The sequence below is a fragment of the Mastigoproctus giganteus genome, chromosome 4 (assembly GCF_048544385.1).
Source record: "Mastigoproctus giganteus isolate SK-2022 chromosome 4, ASM4854438v1, whole genome shotgun sequence".
Classification (NCBI taxonomy): domain Eukaryota; kingdom Metazoa; phylum Arthropoda; class Arachnida; order Uropygi; family Thelyphonidae; genus Mastigoproctus; species Mastigoproctus giganteus.
In genome coordinates, this window is record NC_143578.1 from 142783439 (window position 1) to 142811228 (window position 27790).

Genomic DNA, 27790 nt, shown 5'->3' on the forward strand with positions numbered 1-27790 from the left:
ATTACAGGATACACACAAACAAAGCTGTGCTTGTGTAGCAACTGAATAAACAACAATAGGCAGAGTCACACTATTGACACCTCACTACCTCACATTTTACTAAAGCACATTTCTGGGGGTTACTACCATAAAACAATAAAAACAATTTTCAGTTGCGTTCCTGCTAGTGGAATCTGTTATAAACGGGTAGTATACTCGATCTAATTGCATTTGCGATAATACCAATAGCTGGAATTGTGGGGGTTTTTATGTTATTATGGTGAATTGTGTTTCCATCACTGATATAAAAAACAAATACATTTTCAGAATCCTCTCTGCATTCCTATCGTGTTGCATTCAGTTTTGGTGATTCCGCATTCAACTGCCATTTCTTGTAAACACAGGCGAATTGTGCATAAGAAAATTGGGTTCGTATTATACACAATATCATTCCCCTATTTATAAATCACGTATGATCAAATTCTTCGATCATACATGATTAGCGTAAACACGAGTTATACGAGGACTGACTGTACAGTCAGTATAGCATGATAGTTGTGTTCCTAGAAACTCTTGTGCAATGCAAAATTGCGCAATATAAATAACAGGCCCTATGGGAAACATAGGGTTATGTGCCGACCACCCAAGATCGAACACACATTTGTAACCAAAACATTACCAAACACAATGTATAATTGTAATAAAATACATAAGTATTTTATTACGACTATTACGTAATAAAATATTGCTAATGCTTTTGCTTCAATTGTAAGCAAACTTGTTCTTTGTTTGATTTTCTATCCAAACAGATGACAGCCTTTTCATCTCTTCCAATTCTTTGTGTCTATCTAATGGATTTTATGGAGTTTTTAGGAGGATTATATGGATTTTGTGAGAGCCATTCCATCGCTTCAATTCTTTGTGTCTTGATCTAATGGAGTTGTTCCTGCTAGGGAAGTTGTTTTTATTTTCTCTGCATTCTTTCTAATTCTTGGCACTGTCTCATTCAGGCCTGTAGCACGTGCTATATCATGTTCTTTCATTTTGCTTAAAGCGTTTCAGAATTTCATATTTCTTCTCTATGGACAGAGACAGCCTGGCCATAAGCCTTACCGGGGAAACCCCAGTGGGCCGGAGGCCAGAAGTCAATGGAGGCCAATGTGATTTTGGCCATAAACACTAGTATGAGGCCACTACAAATTTTCCCCACTAAGAATTTTTGACCCAGTCCACCTCTGTCTATTGATATTGCTTTTCGTTTTCTCTCTAAATATGTAGTGTCTTCACCGACACGCTTCCTTTTCACACCTTTTTAAGTATTTTACTCATTTTTAGGGAATAAAGCACAATTACAAAATGAGGAGGCATGCTTGATAGATATAAATAAAGCTGCGTGTGTGTAGCCACTGAATAAATAACACCGTAAAGGCAGAGACACACTATTAACACCTCACTAGCTCACATTTTACTAAAGCATATTTCTGGAGGTTACTAACATAAAACAGTAAAAACAATTTCCAGCTGCGTTTCTGCTGGTGGAATGCTATAAACTGGTAGTAAACTCTATCTAATTGCATTTGCGATAATACCAATAGCTGGAATTGTGTAGGTTTTTACTTTATGGTGAAATGTGTTTCCCCTTCACTGATATAAAATACAAAAATACATTTTCAGAATCTTCTCTTTATTCCTATTGTGTTGCATTCAGTTGGGGTGATTCTGCATTGGACTGCCATTTCTTGTAAACACAAAGGTGAATCATGCATAAGTGAATTCAGTTCATGTTATATACGATAACGTTGCCCTATTTATAAATTGTGTATGATCAAATTTGTGTAGTGTAAACACATGTTATACGAGGACTGACTGTACTTTGATAATCAAAAATAACAAATTAATAGAATATCTGCAAAACATCTGTAATTCCTCTCCTAAAATTCAAGGAAAACAAATTCCAAAAAAAAAAAATCCCTGTTCTTAGAACAGGAACAAATCCCTGTTCGTAGTTAATAACTTATATTAAAAAAATATTTTAATACAAGTTATTTCATAACTTGTATTAAAATATTTTAACACAAGTTATTTCATAACTTGTATTAAAATATTTTAACACAAGTTATTTCATAACTTATATTAAAATATTTTAACACTAGATCCACTATGACAGTCAATTTGAACATTTTCCTACTTTTATTTGTTGTATTTTTGTAGCAGTTTTAACTAGTGTGACATTTCTTAATTTTCCACTGACTTACAGCGCACACAATTGCAAAAAAATTATGCACACATTTTTATTTTAAATATCTATCTATGTTCGACTTAATAGGGCAGATCGTCACCTTTTCATTCCCGCTTTCCAAAGTCACCAGACTTGGGCACCTCCAACTTTCAAATTTCTCTCTTTCATAGCTAATATTGCACCCCCTTCCATGATTTTCTAGGGCATCCTTGTCTTCTCTTCCCTTGTTGTATTCACTCATATAAAATTTTAGGCCATCTCTCTTCATTCACGCATAGTAAATGTCCAAACGATCTCAGCCTCCTGTTTTCAATTTGTTTTATAATATCTTCATCTGCAAGCAAATGCAAATTTCCTCGTTCATAACCCTCTCTCTAGCTTGAAAATTCTAGCACTTCAATGTATATAGCCCATCTCTAGTGCCCTAAGCTTCTTTTTGTAACCCTCTTTTAGTGTCCACACCTCACATTCGTAACAAAGTACCAATTCCACTAATGACTGTCCGATATGTTTTTTGCTCTAAAGAAAATATTGTTGTTCCAACATATAGCATTGAGGACACAAAGAGTCTCCCTACTTTGATGAATTCGTGTGCTAACTTCCTCTTACCCCAGTCCATCCTTAGTTATAATATATCCAAGATACTTGAAGAAGTCAACAGGTTTTAGATGTATAGATTGTGTAACTTCCAATTCATCTAGATGCTCTGCTGTGATTAGGAATTCTGTTTTTGTAAAACTGATATTAAGGCCCCATTGATTGGTTATATGTAAATGTGGTTTTCTCAATATGTATTCCAAATCGTAAACTTCTTGTGCTACGATGGCCTGATCATCGGCAAAATTGAGATTCCATAAATATCTGTCATTAATTGGTATTAGTATTAGTAACGGCCGCATGGTGCAAGAAAGCCTATGGCTTATGCTGCACCAGCCAAAAAAAAAAAAAAAAATCCGAACAAAACAATGATAAAAACAAAAAATAAATAAATAAATAAATAAAATAAATAACTAAATAATAATAATTAATAAATAAAAAAATAAAATAAAAAATAAATAAAAAGAAAATTAAACCTATCATCCTATGCGCTTCCCTTACCCGAAAGTACTATCCAGATGACCTTTGAATTTCCCCAAACTGTCGGCCTCTACCACCCATGAAGGCAACGTATTCCCATTCCACAACAGCTTCTTTTCCATTCTTGCAAGGCACATTCCAAGATATCGTTAAACAATAAAGGTGACAAGCTACATACCTGCCTTAGCCCCTTTGTTGGATAGATTGGGTTAGATAGAGACTTTCCAACTTTAATAAATGCCACATTATTATTGTATAATTTCCTAATCAGTTCAACCAGTTAAGTTTTAACTCTATATCTAAAACTGACAAAGAAGTCAATTTCACTGTTTGTAAAATTTTGATAAAATTAGCTAATTTTTATACAGTTAATCAATTTTTTGGATTTATTTACTTACCTTGTGACAAACATTTATAATTCAAATCACTCTATGGTTTGTGCAAGTGCATGTCCAGGAGTGTATGTCTGCACCTGGGCATGTATTGCACTGAAGAACTCAGAAAATAATATATAGATTCCTTGAAGGCATCAGCTCAAACCAGTAAAAAAAGTGTCCACATCACACCTCTCAAAAGGCATCAATGCCAAAGCAGGTGATGCAAGGTAAACAGAACTACAGAAATGTGCACTGTGTGTAAAAAGTATGTATGTGGAAAGAGTACAGGAACTCTGGAAAAACTGCCATTTATTTAAAATGTTGTATATTAATTTTTAAACTTCAGCTTATTTCCAAGACAAAAAAATTTTGATAAATAAAAAAATTGTTCAAATTTTTGCTATCAGAAATATTACTTTTGTATTACTTTTATGTGCATTACCATAAAAACAACACTATGCATTGTTATCAGTTAATTTATATCAATGCTTATAATACAATGTTGAAAATACAACTTAAAGATAAATTTTATGCAGAGCAGTCAAAATGACCAGCAACAGTGGTTTCAAGTATTTTTGCTAGCTGGCAGATGACGTTCTAATGTTAACAGACCTTAAAAATCCTCAACCCCAGCCTTTTTTCCTATTGTCATCTGCCCTTCTTTCATTAAAAAACAAACATAATAAAATCATAAACTTCTCCCCCTCTAGCAGAACCATACAGTTTATACAGAATAGTTCATGCACTATGCAACTGAAACAAGTTTACAAACTGTAATAAAAGAGAAGTGGGGGGGAAGAGAGAGAGAGAAACAGAGAGAGCATGCCTTTTGATTAACACTCTTGACCTTGCCTTTGCATTTTCAAATCATTCCTAGATCTACCTGATTGTACGGTATAATTTCAGCTGAGGATATTTAGTATAACGTTCCAAAAGAAACGTGTGAACTTTTGTAAAGAGAGTAACTATTTTTGTAAAACTCTTATCACATTTTTGTTTAGCATAGGGCAAGTGCTTTCCATTATTAGTAAGAGGAATCTTGTTATCCAATAAATTATTTGTTAACTACATCATTTCTAACACACACAGTGAAAGAAACAGATAAGGAAGTGAGAAATGCATTTTGTACACCCATTACAGAGGTTTTTATGGCTGTAGATTTTAGATTACCAAGCATGGTTGCTAAAATATTTTCTTATTTCTGAAAAATGTTTTTGTTATTTTCAATTTTTTTCTTTCTGTACACCAATACTAGACCTTTTTTGATTAAGCGGGTAAAAAGTTTTATTATTTTTATTTTTTTGCCGATGCTGTATAAACTTTGCGCTTCCCTGTATCTCTTTAACTATATTATTACTAACAGACTGCAATATAATATTTTTTTTAAATTAAAAGTTTAAATTGAAGTGCCTTAGATAAATTTTTGATAAAAGATTTCCGTAGCCCAGTGGTCAGGAGCGGGAGTGCAGTAACACACGCTCCTTGAGTAGACCAGGGTTCAAGCCCCTGACTGCTAAATATGGTCGATCTGCCAACCCACACTGGACCAGTGTGGCAGATTATGGTCCATTTCTCTCAACGTGAATTGTTGAGTAGCCTTCCATCCTGCAGTGGGTTGATAATGGCTGCAGTTTTAGCAGATAAATTTTTGAAAAAAATTATATAAACATAAAACTACTGGTGACTTCCAGTTTCAACTTTATAAAATCACTAAGCTATGCATGGAAAATTTCCAAATTAAGCATGAGCCAGTAATTTAAAAATTTTCACATACAACTTTTTTTTGCATGCATGCACCATTTAAATAACCATAATAATAATCAGAATGAAAACCATCAAGTATAATAATTTAACATAAAACAAACGTTATCTTAAATTATTGCAATTAGCAGGTATGGTAGCAACAGTATCAGCTGCCTCCTGAGAATGGCAATAACATACTCAGAGCAGAAAACAAAAATAATAAAACAAATTGCAGTTAACTCACTTACCAGCATGTTTCTAGTAATAATTACTCTATGAAAACAATAACTTGTGATTTCAAAAACCACAGATGTAAAAATCCTTGTGTGTTACAATCAACGATGATCTAAACTGAAGACCACATTAAAATTCCGCTGAAATAATTCTAGCAGATATTTTAATAATTAAATAAGTTGCTATGGTGAACTATGTTCAACAATATATTTGCTGCATTGTTTATAAGTGTAGGCAATACCTACACTGCATCCAATGGTAGAGCTTTAAATCTTTATTAATTGATTTTCAAAACACTGTTCACTGTAACCAGTGATCACAAAACAAATATTAGAGTTTAGAAAATAATAAAACGTAACACCTACTGAAACATTCTCTTCAAAGTTTTTGACTGTACTCCAAAATTCTGAATTCCTACAGAGGGTCCAGGATCGTTTATAAACTGAAGGGAATCCCAGTGTTCTTCATTTAAAGATGACAATAAAGAGTTAAAATCATTTTGGTGCACAGTCCAATTATTATCCTCACCCAGAAATCCAAAACCTGAGAAGTTATATGAGATCAGAAGAAAACATTATCATCAAAATTCAGAAAGTCATTTATACTGATTAAAGTGGGTTAAGTTAATACATAACTTAAAAAAAAGAAAGAGTAATTCATATATATGCATATAAATTAAAATTAACTGAAGAGTTAAGAGTATAAATAAAGAAAAACTAACATTAATGGATTCAAATCATATCTGACCACATACCGAGGCATGCACAGGGGGAAGGCCTTAAATGGCCATTGAAACTAGATTCCGCAGGCATCACCATCATGATAATAAATATTTATGATAATAATCAAGATGAGAAATTATCAAGCATCATTTCTTGTATTATTAGAAGTGGCAAATAATACAAGAAAGCAAGCTTACACAGCATTGCCAAAAATAAAAAAAATCCAATTTCACCTATCCATTCCCTCCAACAGTTTGTCTAGTTCTTCCTCGAACTTGGTTAAGCTATCAAGTTCCACTACGATAGATAAAGGTTTGTTCCAACAATCAACCATCCACTAACTAAAGGCAAACTTCCGCACATCTATTCTGCAACCATCATTCATCAATTTATGCCCCCTCATGTATGGAGTATGTGCAAGAGAAAGAATTCAATCAGCATTCAACTTGCTCAAACCATTCAAAGACTTAAAACACCGCAATCATTTCACTTTGCAGGTGCATAGTATTCAAATGCTGCCATCTGCAGAACTGAAGCCTTTTTTGGTAAGGTAAACCTCTGTTCCACTCACCAATCAACTGCATTTGTATTCATTTCAGCAGTTCCACATCCTTCCTAAATTCATGCCTTCAAACCTGTAATGCAGTACTCAAGATATGGCCTGACCATGAGTTATCCTGGCAGCCTGCCTGCACTGCTCAGAGAACTTTATACCCGAAAATGCACAATTATCCCCAGATCTTTTTCATTTTCCACTACAACCAGTTGGTACATTACTCTGGGGGTTACTGCTGCCCAGATGCAGTACTATGCATTTCTCAATGTTAAACTTCAATTGCTATTTCTCAGCCCAACTGCCTAACTTTTCTAGGTCCTGTTGCAGTAGCATACTATCATTACTGTCATTAACCACCCTGCCAACCTTTGTATCATCTGCAACCTTGAACAAAATTGCTTAACAAGTACCGGCAGAATTGCTTAACAAGTACAGGTCACTGTTGAAAAAAAGCCGTGAAATAGGGTTGAATTTGAAAGTGTCTCCAATTCTGCCCAGACACGATAGGAGGGAGTATATGATGAGAGCCTTGTCGATCAATTCCGCCCTGGAAAGATTGTGCAAGGCTCAAGGGGTAGAATTTTTTTCAGCCTGGACTGTACTTGTTAACAGGAGAGATTGCTTCTACAGGGATGGGATACACTTAAATAGAAAGGGTGCAAGAATATTTGCTGATGCTATCGAGGCAGTGTTAGGTGGGTCGGAAAACTGCTAGCTTGGGGGGGGATACAAAGACGAATAGATTAACAGTAGCCACTGGCAGAGGTGAAAGAGATTCTTGCACTGCTTCTATTGGAATGAGCAGAAGCCTGAAAAACAAGATTCAGGGTATTTCAGAGACTGCTGGGAGTCATTGCTGTATAAGTAAACACATGGGTTGTATTAGGGTAGCTAAGAATAGAAATAGGTGCATGTATACTTGCGTATACACCAATGCTAGGAGCTTAGTAAATAAATTTGATGAATTTGAGGTATTGCTCAAAACATCAGAGGCAGATATTGTTGGGATATCAGAGACTTGGTGTCACACAGAAATAAGGAATGCAGAACTGGAATTTGGGGAGTACAACGTCTACAGAAAGGATAGACTGGATAGGAAGGGAGAAAGGGTTATGCTATTAGTTAAGAAATACATAAAATCCAAGGAAGTGAAGCCAGTGGACATCGCTGGACAGTGCAGTGTCGAGTCAGTTTGGTGTGACATAAGCATTGGGAGATCAAAATTGAGAGTAGGAGTGTGCTATAGGCCTAATGACTCTGATGAGTATAATAAGAAACTGTACAGGGAAATAGAGTGGGCCAGTAAATCAGAGAGTCTTATAATGGGAGATTTTAATTTCCCAGATATTGACTGGAGTTTGGGGGCTGGTCACCCAAACACTAGCAAGGCTTTTGTGGATTTATTGGATGATTGTTTTCTACATCAGCATGTTCGGGAGGCAACTAGAGGGAAGAATACTCTTGATTTGATTATCAGCAGTGATTCTTCATGCATTAAGAATCTGCAGATAAATGAACCACTAGGTGGCAGTGATCACAGTGTACTGAAGTGGGATTTACTCAAAGAGGTAACTACCATTAGGGGTAAAGGGTAAAGGGAAGGGTTATTGCTTTCGTAAAGGCGACTACGATGGACAGAGACAGTATTTAAATTCTATACAGTGGGACCAACTGATGATGTTACCAACAGCAAATTCAAAATGGGAAGCATTCAAAGAACTTATCTTGGAAGCTACTAGGCTTTACATACCAACTAAGAAATATTGTTCAAGGTTTAGGCCTAAATGGATGTCAGATGAACTGATGAGGCATATGGCAGAGAAGAAACATGCATGGGATACATACAAATTAACACATGACACAGAAGCCTATGATAGATACAAGTTGATGTGTAACCAAGTTACAAAGGAGGTTAGGCAGGCGAAGGCAGAGTACGAGAAATCTTTGGCAAGGGATGCAAAGAAAAACAGCAAAGAGTTCTTTACTTATGTAAACTCTAGAAGGAAAGGGATAAATGAGATTGGTCCACTTGATATCGATGGGTCAACTGTTGATGATCCTGCTCAGGTAGCTAACAAACTAAATAAATATTTTGCATCGACATTCACACATGAGGAGTTATTCAGCAAGGGGAATGCCAGAGGTGTATTCAACTCTAGCAGTAAGCTACAGAATCTTGAAATAACTGGGAGTAAAGTGGAGGAGAAACTGTTGAAGATAAACACAAGAAAGGCACCCGGGGTGGATGGGATCTATCTAGTTATATTAAAGGAGGCAGCAGAGGAAGTAAGCAAACCCTTAGCCATAATTATGAGAGCTTCCTTGTACTCAGGGGAGGTACCTGCAGACTGGAGATGTGCAAATGTGACCCCAATTCACAAAGGAGGATCAAAGGCTGACACAAGCAATTATAGACCTGTGAGTTTAACTTCTGTTCCAGGAAAATTAATGGAGGCACTAGTTAAAGAAGCACTGCAGGATAATTTAGACAAGACTTCAGTTATAGCTCGGACACAGCATGGTTTTTTTAAGGGGAAGTCTTGCCTGACCAATTTGATTGGATACTATGATGCAGTCACAAAGGAACTGGATGCAGGGAATAACTTTGATATTATATACTTGGATCTTAGAAAGGCTTTTGATACTGTTGCACATGAAAGACTGCTGCACAAATTGGAGCAGTGTGACATTGGAGGCAAATTGCTGCTGTGGATAAAGGGGTGGCTGAGGGGGAGAAGACAGAGAGTGGTAATCAATGAACACTGCTCATCGTGGACTAATGTTTTATAGTGGAGTCCCTCAGGGCTCAGTGTTGGGTCCATTATTGTTTTCTGTATTCATAAATGATATTGATGATGGTATATCAAGCTTAATGTTGAAGTTTGCAGATGATACAAAGGTAGGCAGGGTTGTCAAGGACACTACTGACATTATGCTGCTGCAACAGGATCTGGAAAGGTTGAGCAGATGGGCTGAGAGGTGGCAAATGAAGTTTAACATTGACAAATGTAAAGTACTACACTTGGGAAACAGCAACCCCAGAGCAACGTATCAACTCCGTGGTACTACACTGACAGTGGTAGAGAATGAAAGGGACCTGGGGGTGGTTATGCAGGCAGATATGAAGTTCTCTGAGCAGTGCAGACGGGCTGCAAGAGTAGCTCATGGTGTATTGTCAATGATATATAGGAATTTTTCTAGCAGGAATAAGGAGGTGATTATTCCCTTGTATAAGGCAATGGTCGGACCACACCTAGAGTACTGTATACAGGTCTGGAGGCCTCATTTCAAGAAGGATGTAGAGCTGCTGGAACGAGTACAGAGAAGGGCAACAAGATTAGTGAATGGAACAAAGGGGTGCTCTTACGAAGAAAGGCTTAAGTTTTGCAAATTACAGTGTTTGGAGACTAGGCACCAGCGAGGTGATCTGATAGAGGTGTATAAAGCATTGAATGGTTTGAGCATGCTCAGTGCTGATGGGATTCTTCCTCTCGCTCAGAATAATCACCTGAGAGGGCATAAATTCAAATTGAGGAAAGACAGATGTAGGATAGACGTGAGGAAATTTGCCTTTAGCCAGCGGGTGGTTGGTTGGTGGAACAGACTTACATCCCTTGTCGTGGAGGTTGATAGCCTGAATAAGTTTAAGGCTCAGCTGGACAGGTATTTTGAACGAACAAAGGGGTGAAGTGGAAGTGGTTATTTTTTTTTTTATTTATTTTTTTTTTTTTGGCTGATACTGCATAAGCTTGCTTTCTTGCATCAAATGCCTCTACTAATGCTAATTCTTGGAGGGTACAGATGGGTGAATTTTTCTGGCTGATGCTATATAAGCTTGTTTTCTTGTATTATTTGCCATTACTACTACTATTACTATATAATTTGATAATTTTTAGATAGTAAATAGCTGTGATAAATTGGCATCTCCAAGGATATGGTTTGTAGAGGTTTATGTAAGTTAAGCTGCAATCTTGCGGTTCTAGCCAAATGGTAATGTGCATAACCCACTCCACCCTTCTTGTCTCTCCTTTCTGTACACATTGTACTCTCCAAATTAATAAGAATATGTTTAATGGTAAGTAAGAAACTGAAGTGCAAGTAATGTGGGGGATCATCCTCCAGCAGTAAAAAGGGGTGTATTAGATGCATTACGGCTGCTATGGCTCTTGCAAGCATGAACTCTTCATTCATGCCTATTTAATTGGAAACTGGATCTCTGCAGCTGTGGATTCTATTTTATTTCAAGAAGTTTGTTATCTATCTGGGAATCAGCCATTTCTGACCACATGTCAACACTTGTCCATCATATGACTAATTTGTAATCAGAATAAGCAACTGGGATGGAATCAAAGCCAGCAGGGTGCTTTGCTGTGTGGTCTGCACGCTTGTTTCCTGGTATTTCAACATGGCTGAGTACCCAGCAAAACTCGAGTCAGTTTATTTTCATTGAGGCGACTCAACCAAGATCTGTTTTGTGTCTGAAGGAGATGGGAATCCTGTGATTTAATCATATGGTTATCATTGCACTTAAATATTCTTATACTTATTCTGTATATATATTATTATTCTAGGAAGGCCTGCAAATGGGTGGAAGGATGGGATCGGTGAACTTCTGGAGATGACATTTTGCAATGCCACTCGGAGAGCACAAGATCAATTCTGTTGAAGGGATTCATTGGTCGCCACAATACCTCCTCAGGGAGCTATGTGACTGGAAGAAGAAAAAGAAGATATATTATTCACCTTTGTATTTAAAAGAACATTAAGGAGAGTCAAAGTCATCTTGACTGCATAAAGTTCAGTTGTAAAAACACTGCATTGAAGCAGTAACCGGACAGAGACAGTGGATGTAGGAAGAATTACTTCCTACATCCACTGTCTAACTCTTACTTCCTGCATTCACTGTAGGAAGCGTAAAATAATTTCTGGCTCTACCTGCCGATTCGCAAATATTTTTCCTTTCGGTGTTTTGACAAGAGTAGAACCAGTCAGTTGCCACATCATGTACTGTGTAGTGTTAAAAACTGAATTTGCATTGTTTTTATATCGTAGTGTTCAAAATCGAATTTACGTTTTCAGAAATTCATTTAGTGCTACAATGAATAAGCAGACACAAAGGAAGTGTGTCTGCTTATTCATTGTAGCTTATTTATCTCAGCTATTACAAAATCATTAGGCTCCCTTTTAGAGTTTAATAATCTTCTGACCTCCATTTCCCCAAAGAAATTCTCATGTGTGAATGTAGACTCAAAATACTCATTCAGTTCCTCAGCTATCTGAGCAAGATCAACAGTCGAACCATCAATATCAAGTGGATCAACCTGATTCATCCCCTTCCTCCTTCTACAGTTTGTATAAGTAAAGAAGTCTTTGGTGTTTTTCTTTGCATCTCTTGGCAAAGATTTCATGAAATCTGCCTTTGCGTGCCTAACCTCCTTTGTGAATTGATTACAGAGTAGCTTATATCTACCATAGGCTTCTGTGTCGCCTGATAATTTATATGAATTCCATGCATTTTGTTCCTCTGCTATGAGTCTCATTAGTTCATCTAACATCCATTTCAGCCTAAACCTTGAACAGTACTTCTTAGTTGGTATGAAAAGCCTAGTAGTTGCCAAGATTAATTCCTTGAATGCTTCCCATTTAGAATTTGCTGTTGGTAAATCATCAGTTGTTCCCACCGTATAGAATTGAAAAACTGTCTGAGAACACTGTAGTCACCTTTACGAAAGCAAAAACCCTTTCCTTTACATCTTATGGCAGTTACTTCTTCAATCAAATCCCACATCAGCACACTGTGATCACTGTCACCTAGTGGTTCCTTTATCTGCAAATTCTTAATGCATGAATAATCATTGCTGATAATCAGATCAAGAGTATTAGTCCATATGGTTACCTCTCAAACATTCTGCTGTCAAAAATAATCATCTGATAAATCCACAAAAGTCGTGTGAGTAACCAATCCACAAGTTCCAGTCATTATCTGGAAAGTTAAAAACTCCCATTATAATATGTTCTGATTTACTGACCCACTATTTCTCTGTACAACTGTTCATTGTACTCTCCACAGTTATTAGACCTATAACACACTCCTACTTTCATTTTTGCTTTCCCAGTGCTTATGTCACACAAAACTAACTCGACATTGCACTGTCCATTTTTGTCAATTGGATGCACTTCCTTAGATTTTGTGTTTTTTAACTAACAGCATAACCGGCCCCCCCTCCGTTCCTATCCTTTCTGTATTGGAATATGGGGAGTACATGTTGTACTCCCCATATTCCAATTCTGCATTGCTTATATCTCTATAATGTCATGTCTCTGATATCCTAACAATATCCGCCTTTGGTGTCTTGACCAGCACTTCAAATTCATTAAATTTGTTTACAATACTCCTAGCATTGGTATACATGCACTTGTTCTTACTCTTAGTTATCCTAACACAACCCATGTATTTACTTGTTCCATTAAGACTGCTATCAATCCCTGAAATCCCTAGCTCTTTGCTTTCTAAGCTGCTCAGTCTAATAGAAACATGCAAGATTCACTTTGACTTCTGCCTGCAGCTACTCTTAATCTATTAAACTATGAACTTTCCCCCCAAACTAGCAGTTTTACGACCCCTCCTAACACTGTTTGTGTATCCCATCCCTGTAAAAGCAATCTCACCTGTTAACAAGCACAGACCATGCTGAGAAAAATTCTACCCCACGACCCTTGCACAATCTCTCCAGATTCAAATTGACTGAAAAAGCTTTCATCATATACTCATCCCCCTCATGCCTGGGCAGAATTGCAGACAATTTCAAATTTAACCCTAACTCGTGAAATTTTTTTTGAACATTGACCTGTAAATAAATTTGCAGATCTCCTACTCTTAATGTCATTAGTGTCAACGTGTACAACAATACCACCCTTTGTGCCCTTAAAAGATTATATCTGTTCTACAGCGTAATCAACTTTTTCTCCTGGCAGACATATCCTGGTCCTATTCCACCGATACTGTTTGCACAATATGTTACCCATCTACTTGACAGTAGAGTCACCAACAATAACTAGCTCTTGTGGGACCAATGCATTCTGCTTTGAAGATTGCCACATTGTCTGACACACAAGAGTGAGCTCCAACATTGTGTTCGGCAGCTGAGAGCTTGATGGTTGCCACACTTTAATACCTTCGAGGGCATCTACCTGTTTCTTCAAACTCTCATAGACAGTGGTCTCAGAAAGTTTTTAAATTCTGTACAGTGGGATCAACTGACGATGTTACCAACAGTAAATTCTAAGTGGGAAGCATTCAAGGAATTAATCGTGGATGCTACTAAAATTTTCATACCTATTAAGAAATATCGTTCAAGGTTTAAGCCTAGATGGTTATCAAATGAAGTAATGAGACTCGTAACAGAGAAGTAAAATGCATGGGATGCATATAAATTATTAAGCGACTCAGAAGCCTATGGCAGATATAAGCTAGTCTGTAATCAGGTCACAAAGGAGGTTAGGCAGGCGAAGGCAGATTACGAGAAATCCTTGGCAAAAGATGCTAAGAAAAACAGCAAGGATTTCTTTACTTATATAAACACTAAAAGAAAAGGGATGAATCTGATTGGTCCACTTGACATCAATGGTTCGACTGTTGATGATCCTGCTCAGATAGCAAACAAACTGAATGAGTATTTTGCATCTACATTCACACATGAGGAATTATTAAGGTTTGAAAATGGCAGAAGACTATCAAATTGTAGCAGGATACTTAATGATTTTGTAATAACTGAGAGCAAAGTGGAGGAGAAATTGTTGAAGTTAAACATAAGAAAAGCACCTGGGGTGGATGAGATCTATCCAGTTATATTAAAGGACACCTCTTTTAATATAACTGGATAGATGCAAAGCAACTAAGCAAACCCTTAGCCATAATTATGAGAGCATCCTTGGACTCATGGGAATTTCCCATGGACTGGAGATGTGCAAATGTATCCCTAATTCACAAAGGGGGATCGAAGGGTGACACGAGTAATTACAGACCAGTTAGTTTAACTTCTGTTCCGGGTAAAATAATGGAGTCACTGGTTAAAGATGCATTGCAGGATCATCTAGACAAGACTGCAGCAATAATTCAGACACAGCATGGGTTTGTTAAAGGACAGTCTTGACTCAGAAGCCTATGGCAGATATAAGCTAGTCTGTAATCAGGTCACAAAGGAGGTTAGGCAGGCGAAGGCAGATTACGAGAAATCCTTGGCAAAAGATGCTAAGAAAAACAGCAAGGATTTCTTTACTTATATAAACACTAAAAGAAAAGGGATGAATCTGATTGGTCCACTTGACATCGATGGTTCGACTGTTGATGATCCTGCTCAGATAGCAAACAAACTGAATGAGTATTTTGCATCTACATTCACACATGAGGAATTATTAAGGTTTGAAAATGGCAGAAGACTATCAAATTGTAGCAGGATACTTAATGATTTTGTAATAACTGAGAGCAAAGTGGAGGAGAAATTGTTGAAGTTAAACATAAGAAAAGCACCTGGGGTGGATGAGATCTATCCAGTTATATTAAAGGACACCTCTTTTAATATAACTGGATAGATGCAAAGCAACTAAGCAAACCCTTAGCCATAATTATGAGAGCATCCTTGGACTCATGGGAATTTCCCATGGACTGGAGATGTGCAAATGTATCCCTAATTCACAAAGGGGGATCGAAGGGTGACACGAGTAATTACAGACCAGTTAGTTTAACTTCTGTTCCGGGTAAAATAATGGAGTCACTGGTTAAAGATGCATTGCAGGATCATCTAGACAAGACTGCAGCAATAATTCAGACACAGCATGGGTTTGTTAAAGGACAGTCTTGTCTGACAAATTTGATATGATATTATGATATGGTTAGAAAGGAACTGGATGCAAAAAATAATTTTGATATCATACAAAGGGTACTAGGAAAGTTTTGCAATATGACGTAACAATGAATCACAGGAAGCTGCTTGTTGCTGCATGTTGAGACATGTTCATACGTGCATAGTAGCCGCCGCGCCAAGTCGATGGGCTCAGTTTTTCATTAGTAGTGAGAGTGTAAAGTGCTTGCGATGGCATCGTGGTCACGAAATGAGATAAGGACAGTTTTGCGGTATAATTTCGTGCGTGGTTTAACCATAGACCAGTGCTTAGAAGAAATGACTCTTGCACTAGATGATGATTGTCCACATCGTACAACGATATTCAGGTGGTATAGAGAATTCCAAAGGGGAAATTTCACTCTGGAGGATTCTGAGAGGCCGGGAAGGCCACGAACGTCATTTACGGAGGAAAACGTTACTGCTGTGAGCAAAATGCTTGACGAAAACAGGCAAGTGACCTACCAACAGATATAGGATACTTTGGGCCTAAATGCACCAGCAATTCGTTCGATTCTGCAAGATCATTTGCACGTGAAGAAACTTTGTTCTCTCTGGGTGCCGCATCAACTGACTGAAGAGCAGATGACACGACGTGTGACTTGGTGCCGGGAGATATTAAAAAAGTTTGATAAGGGACAATCTCGGTATGTGAACAACATCGTGACAGGTGACGAGACTTGGCTGTACTATTACGATCTGCCGACCAAGGCTCAAAACAAAGTTTGCGTCTTTGATGATGACGACACACCCGTAATTGTCAGAAAATCCCGATCTGTAAAGAAGAAAATGATAGCTGTATTTTTCAAATCGAGTGGAATTGTGGAACGTGTCGTTTTGGACACGCAGAAGACAGTCACAGCTAAGTGGTATACTGAACAATGCCTGCCTAAAGTCATTGGATCTATGAAGAACCTGCAGCCAAAGTCAAGAATGGACACCTGGTACCTCCATCACAATAATGCTGCAGCTCACCGCGCCAAAGCCTGCACCGAATATTTGACCACGACAGGACTGAAACTTCTCGAGCACCCTCCCTACAGTCCAGACCTTGCTCCCTGCGACTTTGCACTGTTCAAGCATGTGAAAATGAAGCTAAAAGGGAGGCGGTTTTCCAGTGATGAGGACCTTCTACGGGCTTGGGACAACGAGTGTGCTTTACTCCCTAGTGAAACTTGGCAGAACTGGTTTAAAGATTGGTTTCGGAGGATGGAGAGGTGTCTTGAATGTAGAGGAACTTACTTTGAAAAAATTAAATAAACAAAGCTGTATTGCAAAACTTTCCTAGTACCCTTTGTATATTTGGATTTCAGGAAAGCTTTTGACACTGTTGCGCATCGAAGACTATTGTAGAAATTGGAGCAGAATGGTATTAAGGGTAAGTTGCTACAATGGATAAAAGGATGGTTAAGTGGGAGAAGACAGAGGGTGGTAATCAATGGGTGCTGCTCTTCGTGGACTAATGTTATTAGTGGAGTCCCACAGGGTTCGATGTTGGGTCCACTGTTGTTTTGTATATTTATCAGTGATATTGATGAAGGTATATCAGGCTTAATGTCGAAGTTTGCAGATGATAGAAAGGTTGGCAGGGTTGTTAATGACAGTAATAGCAGTGTGCTACTGTAACAGGATCTAGATAATTTGGGCAGATGTGCTAAGAAGTGGCAGCTGAAGTTTAACCTTGACAAATGCAAAGTACTGCATATGAGTAGAAGTAATCCCACAGAAACATACCAACTGTGTGGTACTACACTTAAGGTGGTAGAAAATGAAAAAGACCTGGGAGTAGTTGTGCAGGCAGATATGAAGTTTTCTGAGCAATGCAGACAGGCTACCAGGGCAGGTCATGGGGATTTTTCAATGATATATAGCAATTTTGCTAGCACGGAAAAGGAGGTGATTGTCCCTCTGTATAAGGCAATGGTCAGGCCACGCCTTGAGTACTGCGTACAGGTCTGGAGGCCTCATTTTAGGAAGGATGTAGATTTGCTTGGGCGTGTACAGAGAAGGGCAACAAGATTGTTGAGAGGAATGAAGGGATCCTCTTACCAAGAGAGGCTTAAGTTCTGCAAATTGCAGTGGCTGGAAACTAGGCACGTGCGCGGTGATCTGATTGAGGTGTATAAGGCCTTGAATGGGTTGAGCCCGCTGAATTCTGATAGGATCCTTCCACTTATTCAGATTACGAACCTAAGGGGCATAAATTCAAATTAAGAAAGGACAGATGTAGAACAGATGTGCGGAAATTTGCCTTTAGCCAGCGGGTGCTTAATTGCTGGAACAAACTTCCATCTGTCGTGGAAGTTGATAGGTTGAATAAATTTAAGGAGGAACTGGACAGGCATTTGGAGGGAATGGTGTGATTTTTTTTTTTTTTTGGCTGATGCTGCATAAGCTCATACACTTGCTTTCTTGCATCACATGCCACGACTACTACTAGCCATCAGAATGCTGAGTTGGTGCCCAATTTCTTGATACACTCTACAACTAGTTCACTTCCAGTTTCTACTATAACCTTAAACTTCTTAGTTTAGGCACTTTGTGATTTTTCATTTCCATTTTCACAGACATTTTACAAACCACACATTATTTATATCCTTTTGCTTCCTTTACTGTTGCACTGTAAGTTTTGAAGCATTAGACATATAATAACTTTTGTTATTTTCATTTTTCTGCTTATTTTGCTTCTTAACAGTTTATTATTACTATATATATATATATATATACACACACACATGTGTGCCTCGATTAACGCGATTAATTCTTTCCGCAAGCGCATCGCGCAAAACGGAAACGTGTTCATCGAATATCATAACCAATAGGAAAAATTATAATTGGTCCTTGACCTTCTGGAATGTCCATAAAGAATTTTAAAAATTCCTTTTAAATAACTTTTTAACAATGTAAAAGATAATAAAAATAATTATGGAATTAAATGTTTATTGCATAAAACAGCGGTTCTTAAACTGTGCGCCACAGAATATTTTAAATTTTCGAGGGAAACAGCGATACTCAACATCTGTCGGACACCGCGCAAACTACTAGCTTGAGGTAGTTCACAGTTTCAGCATTTCTTATTAAGTTGTTTGGACCTAACTAACCACTAAACGAAACTGTTAGGTATTTTCTTTTGGTCTGGGTGCGCCTAAATTGCTGAGACATTAAAGGTGCCGTGAACCGAGAAACTTTGGGAACCTCTGACATAAAATACACAATGAAGAAATTACTGTTGCGGAAATATTTGAACAGTGTTGACTTTCTCTTTTCATCAATCAATTTCCGATAGCCGACAACAATCTTCTCTGAGCCCTGGCGAAATAAATATTGCAGAGAACATGAAACCTTTTGATTGAGGTTCTATGCGATACGAAAGATTTCATCTAATTCTTTTACCGTTATCTCCTTAGCGGTAACATTTTCATCTGGCTCATTTAAAAATTTGAATTTTTAAATGCAAGTCTGCATTGACTTTATTAGCAGGAGACAAACATGTCTTCTTCCAATGGTTGATGGAACACACCAAGGTGGGCAGCAGGCAAACGTTTGTTTATTGACCGTACGACTCGCGGTAAGCTTAACGCGCGATTCAAATCTTTTTCAACTATTGTATAAATAAAAAAGATCGCGTTAACAGGAAATTTGCATTGTGTAAAGTGAAAAGTGGTATCATTTTTCAAATAGCGTTAACTGAATATCGCGTTAATCAAACACGCGTTATGCGAGGGCTAGATGTGTATATATATATATATATATATACACACACACACACACACACACACGTGTGTGTATATATATATATATATATATATATATATATATATACACACACACACGTGTGTGTGTGTAGTCTATTTCGCGGACCCCCCTGCGGGAACTGATCAACGGACACCAGTTTGGGAAAAGCTGGTTTAGAGGATCATTTATTGCTGATCTTGCCATATATTGAAAAAAAAAAAAAAAAATTGATGAGGGGATTGATAAGTCTGTTGCAGAGGGAGATCCTGTGGGTATCTGAATATAGGTGGGAGATCCACAGTTCAGTATAGTGATATTATTATTCATGAATGATTTGACAAATTTATTGTTGTTGGGATATCAGAGACATGGTATCACAAAGACATAATCAGTGCACAATTGGAATTTGGGGAGTACAATGTGTACAGAAAGAATAGACAGGACAGGAAGGGAGGGAGGAAGGAGGGGTTATGCTGTTGGTTAAGAAACACATGAAATCTAAGGACGTACATCCAATTTATGTTGGTGGACAGTGCAACGTTGAGTCTGTTTGGTGTGACATAAGCATTGGGAAAGGAAAAATGAGAGTAGGTGTGTGTTATTGGCCTAATGAATCTGATGAGTATAATGAGCAATTTTGCAGAGAAAGAGACTGTGCCAGTAAATCAGAGTGTCATATAATGGAGGATTTTAATATCCCAGAGAATGACTGGAATTTGTGGGTTGGTCACTCACACACTAGCAAGGCTTTTGTCGATTTATTGGATGATTGTTTTCTATAGCAGCATGTTCAGGAGGCAACTAGAGGGAGTGATAATCTTGACCTGATTATCAGTAGTGATTCTTCATGCATTAAGAGTCTGCAGATAAAGGAACCACTAGGTGGCAGTGATCAGTGTGCTGAAGTGGGATTTACTCAAAGAGGTAACTATCATCAGGGGCAAAGGGAAGGGTTATTGCTTTCGTAAATGTGACTATGGGGTTTGAGACAGTATTTAAATTCTATATGGTGGGATCAACTGATAATGTTACCAACAGTAAATTCAAAATGGGAAGCATTCAAAGAAATAATCTTGGAATCTACTAGGCTTTTCATACCAACAAAGAAATATTGTTCAAGATTTAAGCTTAAATAGATGTCAAATGAACTAATTAGACATTTGGCAGAGAACAAATATACATGGGATACATATAAATTAACAGGTGATGCAGAAACCTATGACAGATATAAGTTGGTCTGTAACCAAGTCACAAAGGAGGTTAGGCAGGCAAAGGCAGATTATGATAAATCTTTGGCAAAGGATGCAAACAAAACCAGCAAAGCGTTCTTTAACTATGTAAACTCTAGAAGGAAAGGGATGAATCAGATTGGTTCACAGGATATTGATGGTTCAACTATTGATGATCCTGCTCAGGTGGCTAACAAACTAAATGAGTATTTTGCATCTACATTCACACATGAGGAGTTATTCAGTGAAACGAATGCCAGAGATGAATTAAACTCGGGTAGCGAGCTAGATGATTTGGTAATAACTGAAAGATGAAAGTGGAGGAGAAATTGTTATAGATAAACATAAAAAAAAAGCCAGCCGGGGTGGATGGGATCTATCCAGTTATATTACAGGAGGCAGAAAAATAAGTAAGCAAACCCTTAGCCATAATTATGAGTGCTTCCTTGGACTCAGGGGAGGTACCCATGGACTGGAGATGTGCAAATGTGACACTAATTCACAAAGGAGGATCAAAGGGCGACACAAGTAATTATAGTTTAACTGTTAGTTTAACTTCTGTTCCAGAAAAATTAATGGAGGCACTGGTTAAAGAAGCACTGCAGGATCATCTAGACAAGACTTCAGTTATAGTTAGGACACAGCATGGGTTTGTTAAAGGGAAGTCTTATCTGACCAATTTGATTGGATACTATGAAGTAGTCACAAAGGAACAGGATGCAAAGAATAATTTTGATATCATATATTTGGATCTTAGAAAGGCTTTGGATACTGTTGCACATGGAAGACTGCTGTGCAAATTGGAGCAGTGTGGCATTGGTAGCAAATTGCTGCTATGGATAAAGGGATGGTTGAGTGCAAGAAGACAGAGTGGTAATCAATGGATACTGCTCTTCGTGGACTAATGTTATAGTGAAGTACCCCAGGGTTCAGTGTTGAGTCCATTGTTGTTTTCTGTATTCATTAATGATATTGATGGTATATCGGGCCTAATGTCCAAGTTTTCAGATGATACGATGGTCGGCGAGGTTGTTAATGATACTAATGGCAGTACGCTGCTGCAACAGGATCTACAAAAGTTGAGCAGATGGGCTGAGAGGTGGCAATTGAAGTTCAACATTGACAAATGTAAATACTGCATATGGGAAGCAGTAACCCCAGAGTAACATATCAACTGTGTGGTACACCTTGAGTACTGTATACAGGTCTGGAGGCCCCATTTTAAGAAGGATGTAGAGCTGTTGGAACGAGTACAGAGAAGGGCAACGAGATTAGTGAATGGAACAAAGGGTTCACCTTACAAAGAATGGCTTAAGTTTTGCAAATTACAGTGTCTGGAGACTAAGCACCTGCGAAGTGATCAGATTGAGGTGTATAAAGCCTTGAATGGTTTGAGCATGCTCAATGCTGATGGGATTCTTCCTTTTGCTCAGAAAAATCGCCTCAGAGGGCATAAATTCAAATTGAGGAAACACAGTTGTAGGACAGATGTGTGGAAGTTTGCCTTTACCCAGCGTGTGGTAGATTGCTGGAACAAACTTCCATCTGTTGCTGTAGAAGTTGATAGCTTAAACAGATTCAAGGGAGAACTAGAAAAACATTTAGAGCTAGTGGATGGGCGAAATGAGAAGGGAGTGTGTGTTTTTTTTTTTGGCTGATGCTATATAAGCTTGCTTTCTTGCATCCATCATCTGCTCTTGCTAATGCTAATTTGCCTGGTGTGTCCATCATAAGGCGACCCCCATAATGGATGGTGGCCACCGAAGTCATCAAAAAGGCAGATTGCAGATGGGAGCGGAATTAGCATTAGCATAGGCATTTCATGCAAGAAAGTAAGCTTATGCAGCATCAGCCAAAAAAATAAATAAAGTAAAATAAATAAATAAAAAATAACCACTTCCACTTCACCCCTCTGTTCGTTCGAAATACCTGTCCAGCTGAGCCTTAAACTTATTTAGGCTATCAACTTCCACGACAAGGGATGGAAGTCTGTTCCACCCACCAACCACCCGCTGGCTAAAGGCAAATTTCCGCACGTCTATCCTACATCTGTCTTTCCTCAATTTGAATTTATGCCCTCTCAGGTGATTATTCTGAGCAAGAGGAAGAATCCCATCAGCATTGAGCATGCTCAAACCATTCAAGATTTTGTACACCTCTATCAGATCACCTCGCTGGTGCCTAGTCTCCAGACACTGTAATTCGCAAAACTTAAGCCTTTCTTCGTAAGAGCACCCCTTTGTTCCATTCCCTAATCTTGTTGCTCTTCTCTGTACTCGTTCCAGCAGCTCTACATCCTTCTTGAAATGAGGCCTCCAGGCCTGTATACAGTACTCTAGGTGTGGCCTGACCATTGCTTATACAAGGGAATAATCACCTCCTTATCCCTGCTAGAAAAATTCCTATATATCATTGACAATACACCATGAGCTACTCTTGCAGCCCGTCTGCACTGCTCAGAGAACTTCATATCTGCCTGCACAACCACCCCCAGGTCCCTTTCATTCTCTACCACTGTCAGTATAGTACCACAGAGTTGATACATTGCTCTGGGGTTGCTGTTTCCCATATGTAGTACTTTACATTTGTCAATGTTAAACTTCATTTGCCAACTCTCAGCCCATCTGCTCAACCTTTCCAGATCCTGTTGCAGCAGCGTAGTGTCCTTGACAACCCTGCCAACCTTCATATCGTCTGCAAACTTGGACATTAAGCTTGATATACCATCATTAATATCATTTATAAATACAGAAAACAATAAAGGACCCAATACTGAACCCTGAGGGACTCCACTAATAACATTAGTCCACGATGAGCAGTGTCCATTGATTACCACTCTGTCTTCTCCCCCTCAACCACCTCTTTATCCATAGCAGCAATTTGCCTCCAATGCCACACTGCTCCAATTTGTGCAGCAGTCTTCCATGTGCAACAGTATCAAAAGCCTTTCTAAGATCTAAGTATATAATATCAAAGTTATTCCCTGCATCCAGTTCTTTTGTGACTGCATCATAGTATCCAATCAAATTGGTCAGGCAAGACTTCCCCTTAACAAAACCATGCTGGGTCCGAGCTATAACTACAGGATCATCTTGTCTAGATGATCCTGCAGTGCTTCTTTAACCAGTGCCTCCATTAATTTTCCGGGAACAGAAGTTAAACTCACAGGTCTATAATTACTTGTGTCAGCCTTTGATCCTCCCTTGTGAATTGGGGTCACATTTGCACATCTCCAGTCCATGGGTACCTCCCCTGAGTCCAAGGAAGCTCTCATAATACACCATGAATTATGGCTAAGGGTTTGCTTACTTCCTTTGCTGCCTCCTTTAATATAACTGGATAGATCCATCCACCCCAGGTGCCTTTCTTGTGTTTATCTTCAACAATTTCTCCTCCACTTTACTCTCAGTTATTACAAGATTCTCTAGCTTACTGCTAGAGTTGAATACACCTCTGGCATTCCCCTCGCTGAATAACTCCTCATGTGTGAATGTCGATGCAAAATATTCATTTAGTTTGTTAGCTACCTGAGCAGGGTCATCAACAGTTGACCCATCGATATCAAGTGGACCAATCTGATTCATCCCCTTCCTTCTAGAGTTTACATAAGTAAAGAACTCTTTGCTATTTTTCTTCGCATCCCTTGCCAAGGATCTCTCGTAATCTGCCTTCGCCTGCCTAACCTCCTTTGTAACTTGGTTACAGATCAACTTGTATCTATCATAGGCTTCTGTGTCACGTGTTAATTTGTATGTATCCCATGCATTTTTCTTCTCTGCCACATGCCTCATTAGTTCATCTGACATCCATTTAGGCCTAAACCTTGAACAATATTTCTTAGTTGGTATGTAAAGCCTAGTAGCTTCCAAGATAAGTTCTTTGAATGCTTCCCATTTTGAATTTGCTGTTGGTAACATCATCAGTTGATCCCACTGTATAGAATTTAAATACTGTCTCAGTCCATCGTAGTCGCCTTTACAAAAGCAATACCCCTTCCCTTAATGGTAGTTACCTCTTTGAGTAACTCCCACTTCAGAACACTGTGATCACTGCCACCTAGTGGTTCATTTATCTGCAGATTCTTAATGCATGAAGAATCACTACTGATAATCAAATCAAGAGTATTACTCCCTCTAGTTGCCTCCCGAACATGCTGATGTAGAAAACAATCATCCAATAAATCCACAAAAGCCTTGCTAGTGTGTGAGTGACCGGCCCCCAAATTCCAGTCAATATCTGGGAAATTAAAATCCCCCATTATAAGACTCTCTGATTTACTGGCCCACTCTATTTCTCTGTACAGTTTCTTATTATACTCATCAGAGTCATTAGGCCTATAGCACACTCCTACTCTCAATTTTGATCTCCCAATGCTTATGTCACACCAAACTGACTCGACACTGCACTGTCCAGCGATGTCCACTGGCTTCACTTCCCTGGATTTTATGTGTTTCTTAACTAATAGCATAACCCCTCCTCTCTTCCTATCCTGTCTATCCTTTCTGTAGACATAAGATTATCAATTTTTGTAATGGAAAATGGTTGAGAAGGTAGAATATATATATATATATATATATATATATATATATATATATATATAATCTAGGGTTATTGATATACAGACTGAAATACATGCTGCCACAGCTTCTAGACTAGTCTGTAACTGAACATTCCTGGAGGGTATATTTCGTTTCACAAGCACAACTACTCCTCCATGGGCAGGAGGACTCTGAAATCCTGTCTTTTCTATACATTGTATAATTTGTAAATTTTGGTGAAGCTGGTGATAAGAAAGTTTCTTGAAGACATACTCTTATCAGATTGAACTGAATTAGTAAATCTCTTAAGTCTCAAGAATTTCTGCATAGTCCTCTGCAGTTCCACTGTATGGTATTAGACATTATTTAGGTTTAGTTGTTGTAGATTTGTCTGACTGGTTTTTGGAAGTGGAGCATTTCTGCCTGTCTTGTTTTTAATTTTGTCTTTTTTTTGGGAAAAAGGGGCATCCAGAATCCATGGTGCCATTTGCATCGAGTTCTAAAATGGGTTCCTCATTATCTAAAAGCTCATCTACTTCCATACTGTTGGTGGTAAATTCCATTAGAGGATTGTCTTTTTTAGTAAGCCTTGTATGTACCATTCAGTGGTTTTAAGTGTCGAACTGACACATCCGTTTGTGCTGCAGTAGAAAAAGTTTCGAGTGCAAGCTCCATAGGAATGGCTACTAGGCATGCTCATCATAACTTGCCTACGTGCTTCAGGAAATAGACTATTTTCTATTTCTGAATTTTCTTTCCTGTTATCACAAGTTCACAAGTTTTGGAAAAGGCTGGGTGTCTTTTGACGTAGCTGAGTGGTCAGGAGCATGAGTGCAGTAGCATGCGCTCTATGAGTGGACCGGGGTTCAGGCCAATGACTGCGAAATACGATTAACATTTGTATTGATGATTTACTGATCCACTGACCTGGTGGTCGGGCCAGAGTATAAACAAGAACAATTCCTTTGCAGTTCAGACAAACAGAGGTAGTGACTGAGCAATCTGCTTGGATATGCTCTTTAGATCTGCAGATCGGACATATGGTGTCACCTCGACATGCCTGCTGAGAATGACCATATTTCTGAAATTTAAAGCAACGAATGGGATTCGGAATGTAAGGTTGAACCTGACAGTTTAAGTAGCCAGATTGAATTGAGGATGGTAAGCCTGGACTGCTAAATGTGAAAATTATGGATTTAGTTGGAGTAAGATTTCCTTCTTTTTCAGTTATTATCCATTTCATATTTATTACTTTGTGACTGCCGAGTTTCTGGAGTAGTTCTGCTTTGGAGAATGTTATTAGGTCGCACTTGCTGATGACACCTTTTGATGAATTTAAGGTTTTTTGAGGAGAAATTGATACTGTCAGCCCACCAAATGTTAAATGTTGTTGTCTTTAACAGCCACTCAGAATGTTTAGAGATGGCTGTTTCAATCAGGATGTCTCCAGACTGCAGTCTTTTCACCATTTTTGGTGACCCAGCACTAGCTGGTGATACATTCTCTATCCTCTCGACTTGCCCACAAGTCGAGAGAATAAAGAATGTATCACCAAGAAATTTGGAATATTATGGATCTGGGACAGGATCAGTGCCAAGCATAAAGGTTAGTAGTTAGTAAGTAAGAATATTAAATTAAAGAAAAAGTACTTTCCTTCTTCTGGGCTCTCTTAGAGCTTTTAAGAAAGTAGAGCTACTTAACAGAAAAGTTTATTATGTAAGAGAGAAAGCAATGAAAATCAGTAGCACTACAGAAAAATGCTCTTTAAATACAAGAGAACTGCTTGGCCATGGACTCTTGGCACCCGGGGCTAGATGGATTTGTCACTCTTTTTAGGAACTGGCTGAATATGAGCAAATTTCCAAGCAGAAGGTAAAACGCCTTTGGAATAAAGGAAGTGAGAAAAGGGCAACACAGAACAGGAGTAAGTTCAGGAGCACAGGTTTTGAAAACAAGTGGAGAAATACCATCAGGACCCGGAGGTTTCTTAACAATGAAAAGCAGTAGCAGTAGAGAAAAATGTTCTTTAAATGCACAAGAACTGCTTGGCCATGAATTTTGATCAACCTTGATGATAACATCAAGAATGATCGAAATCCTTCCCTTCTGACAGTTGTGAAGTTATTTAAGAAGTGTGGCATCAGTAACACCTTGGATAGTACAGAAAATGATGTTCTGTTTGATGAGAATGGTAGTTTGCTATCAGACAGCAACAGTAATCATGAGGATGATGAGTGTGATAATCATCATAATGAGGATGACAGCAGCAATGGATTTCTGAGTTTTTAGGATGAATAAAAGTTTGCTTTTTTATTTTATTGGCCCATTTCTTCTTATTGTTCTTTAAAGATGAATTAGAATAATATTTTTGTATATGAATTTTGAAAATGATTAAAATATTTTGGGTTTGCCTTAGTATGTATGGTATTATAAAAATAGTCATATGTGTAATAACACTTTT

General features: G+C 38.2%; 1 protein-coding gene across 1 annotated transcript in view; it reads right to left on the reverse strand.

Annotated features, from left to right (window-relative positions):
• LOC150087104 (uncharacterized) overlaps positions 1 to 27790 on the reverse strand; it is a 367036-nt gene that overhangs the window by 227728 nt on the left and 111518 nt on the right. The window contains exon 3 of the mRNA XM_090372376.1: positions 6015 to 6192. Coding sequence (XP_090228502.1) covers positions 6015 to 6192 — 178 coding nt within the window. The remainder of the gene's footprint in view (positions 1 to 6014; positions 6193 to 27790) is intronic.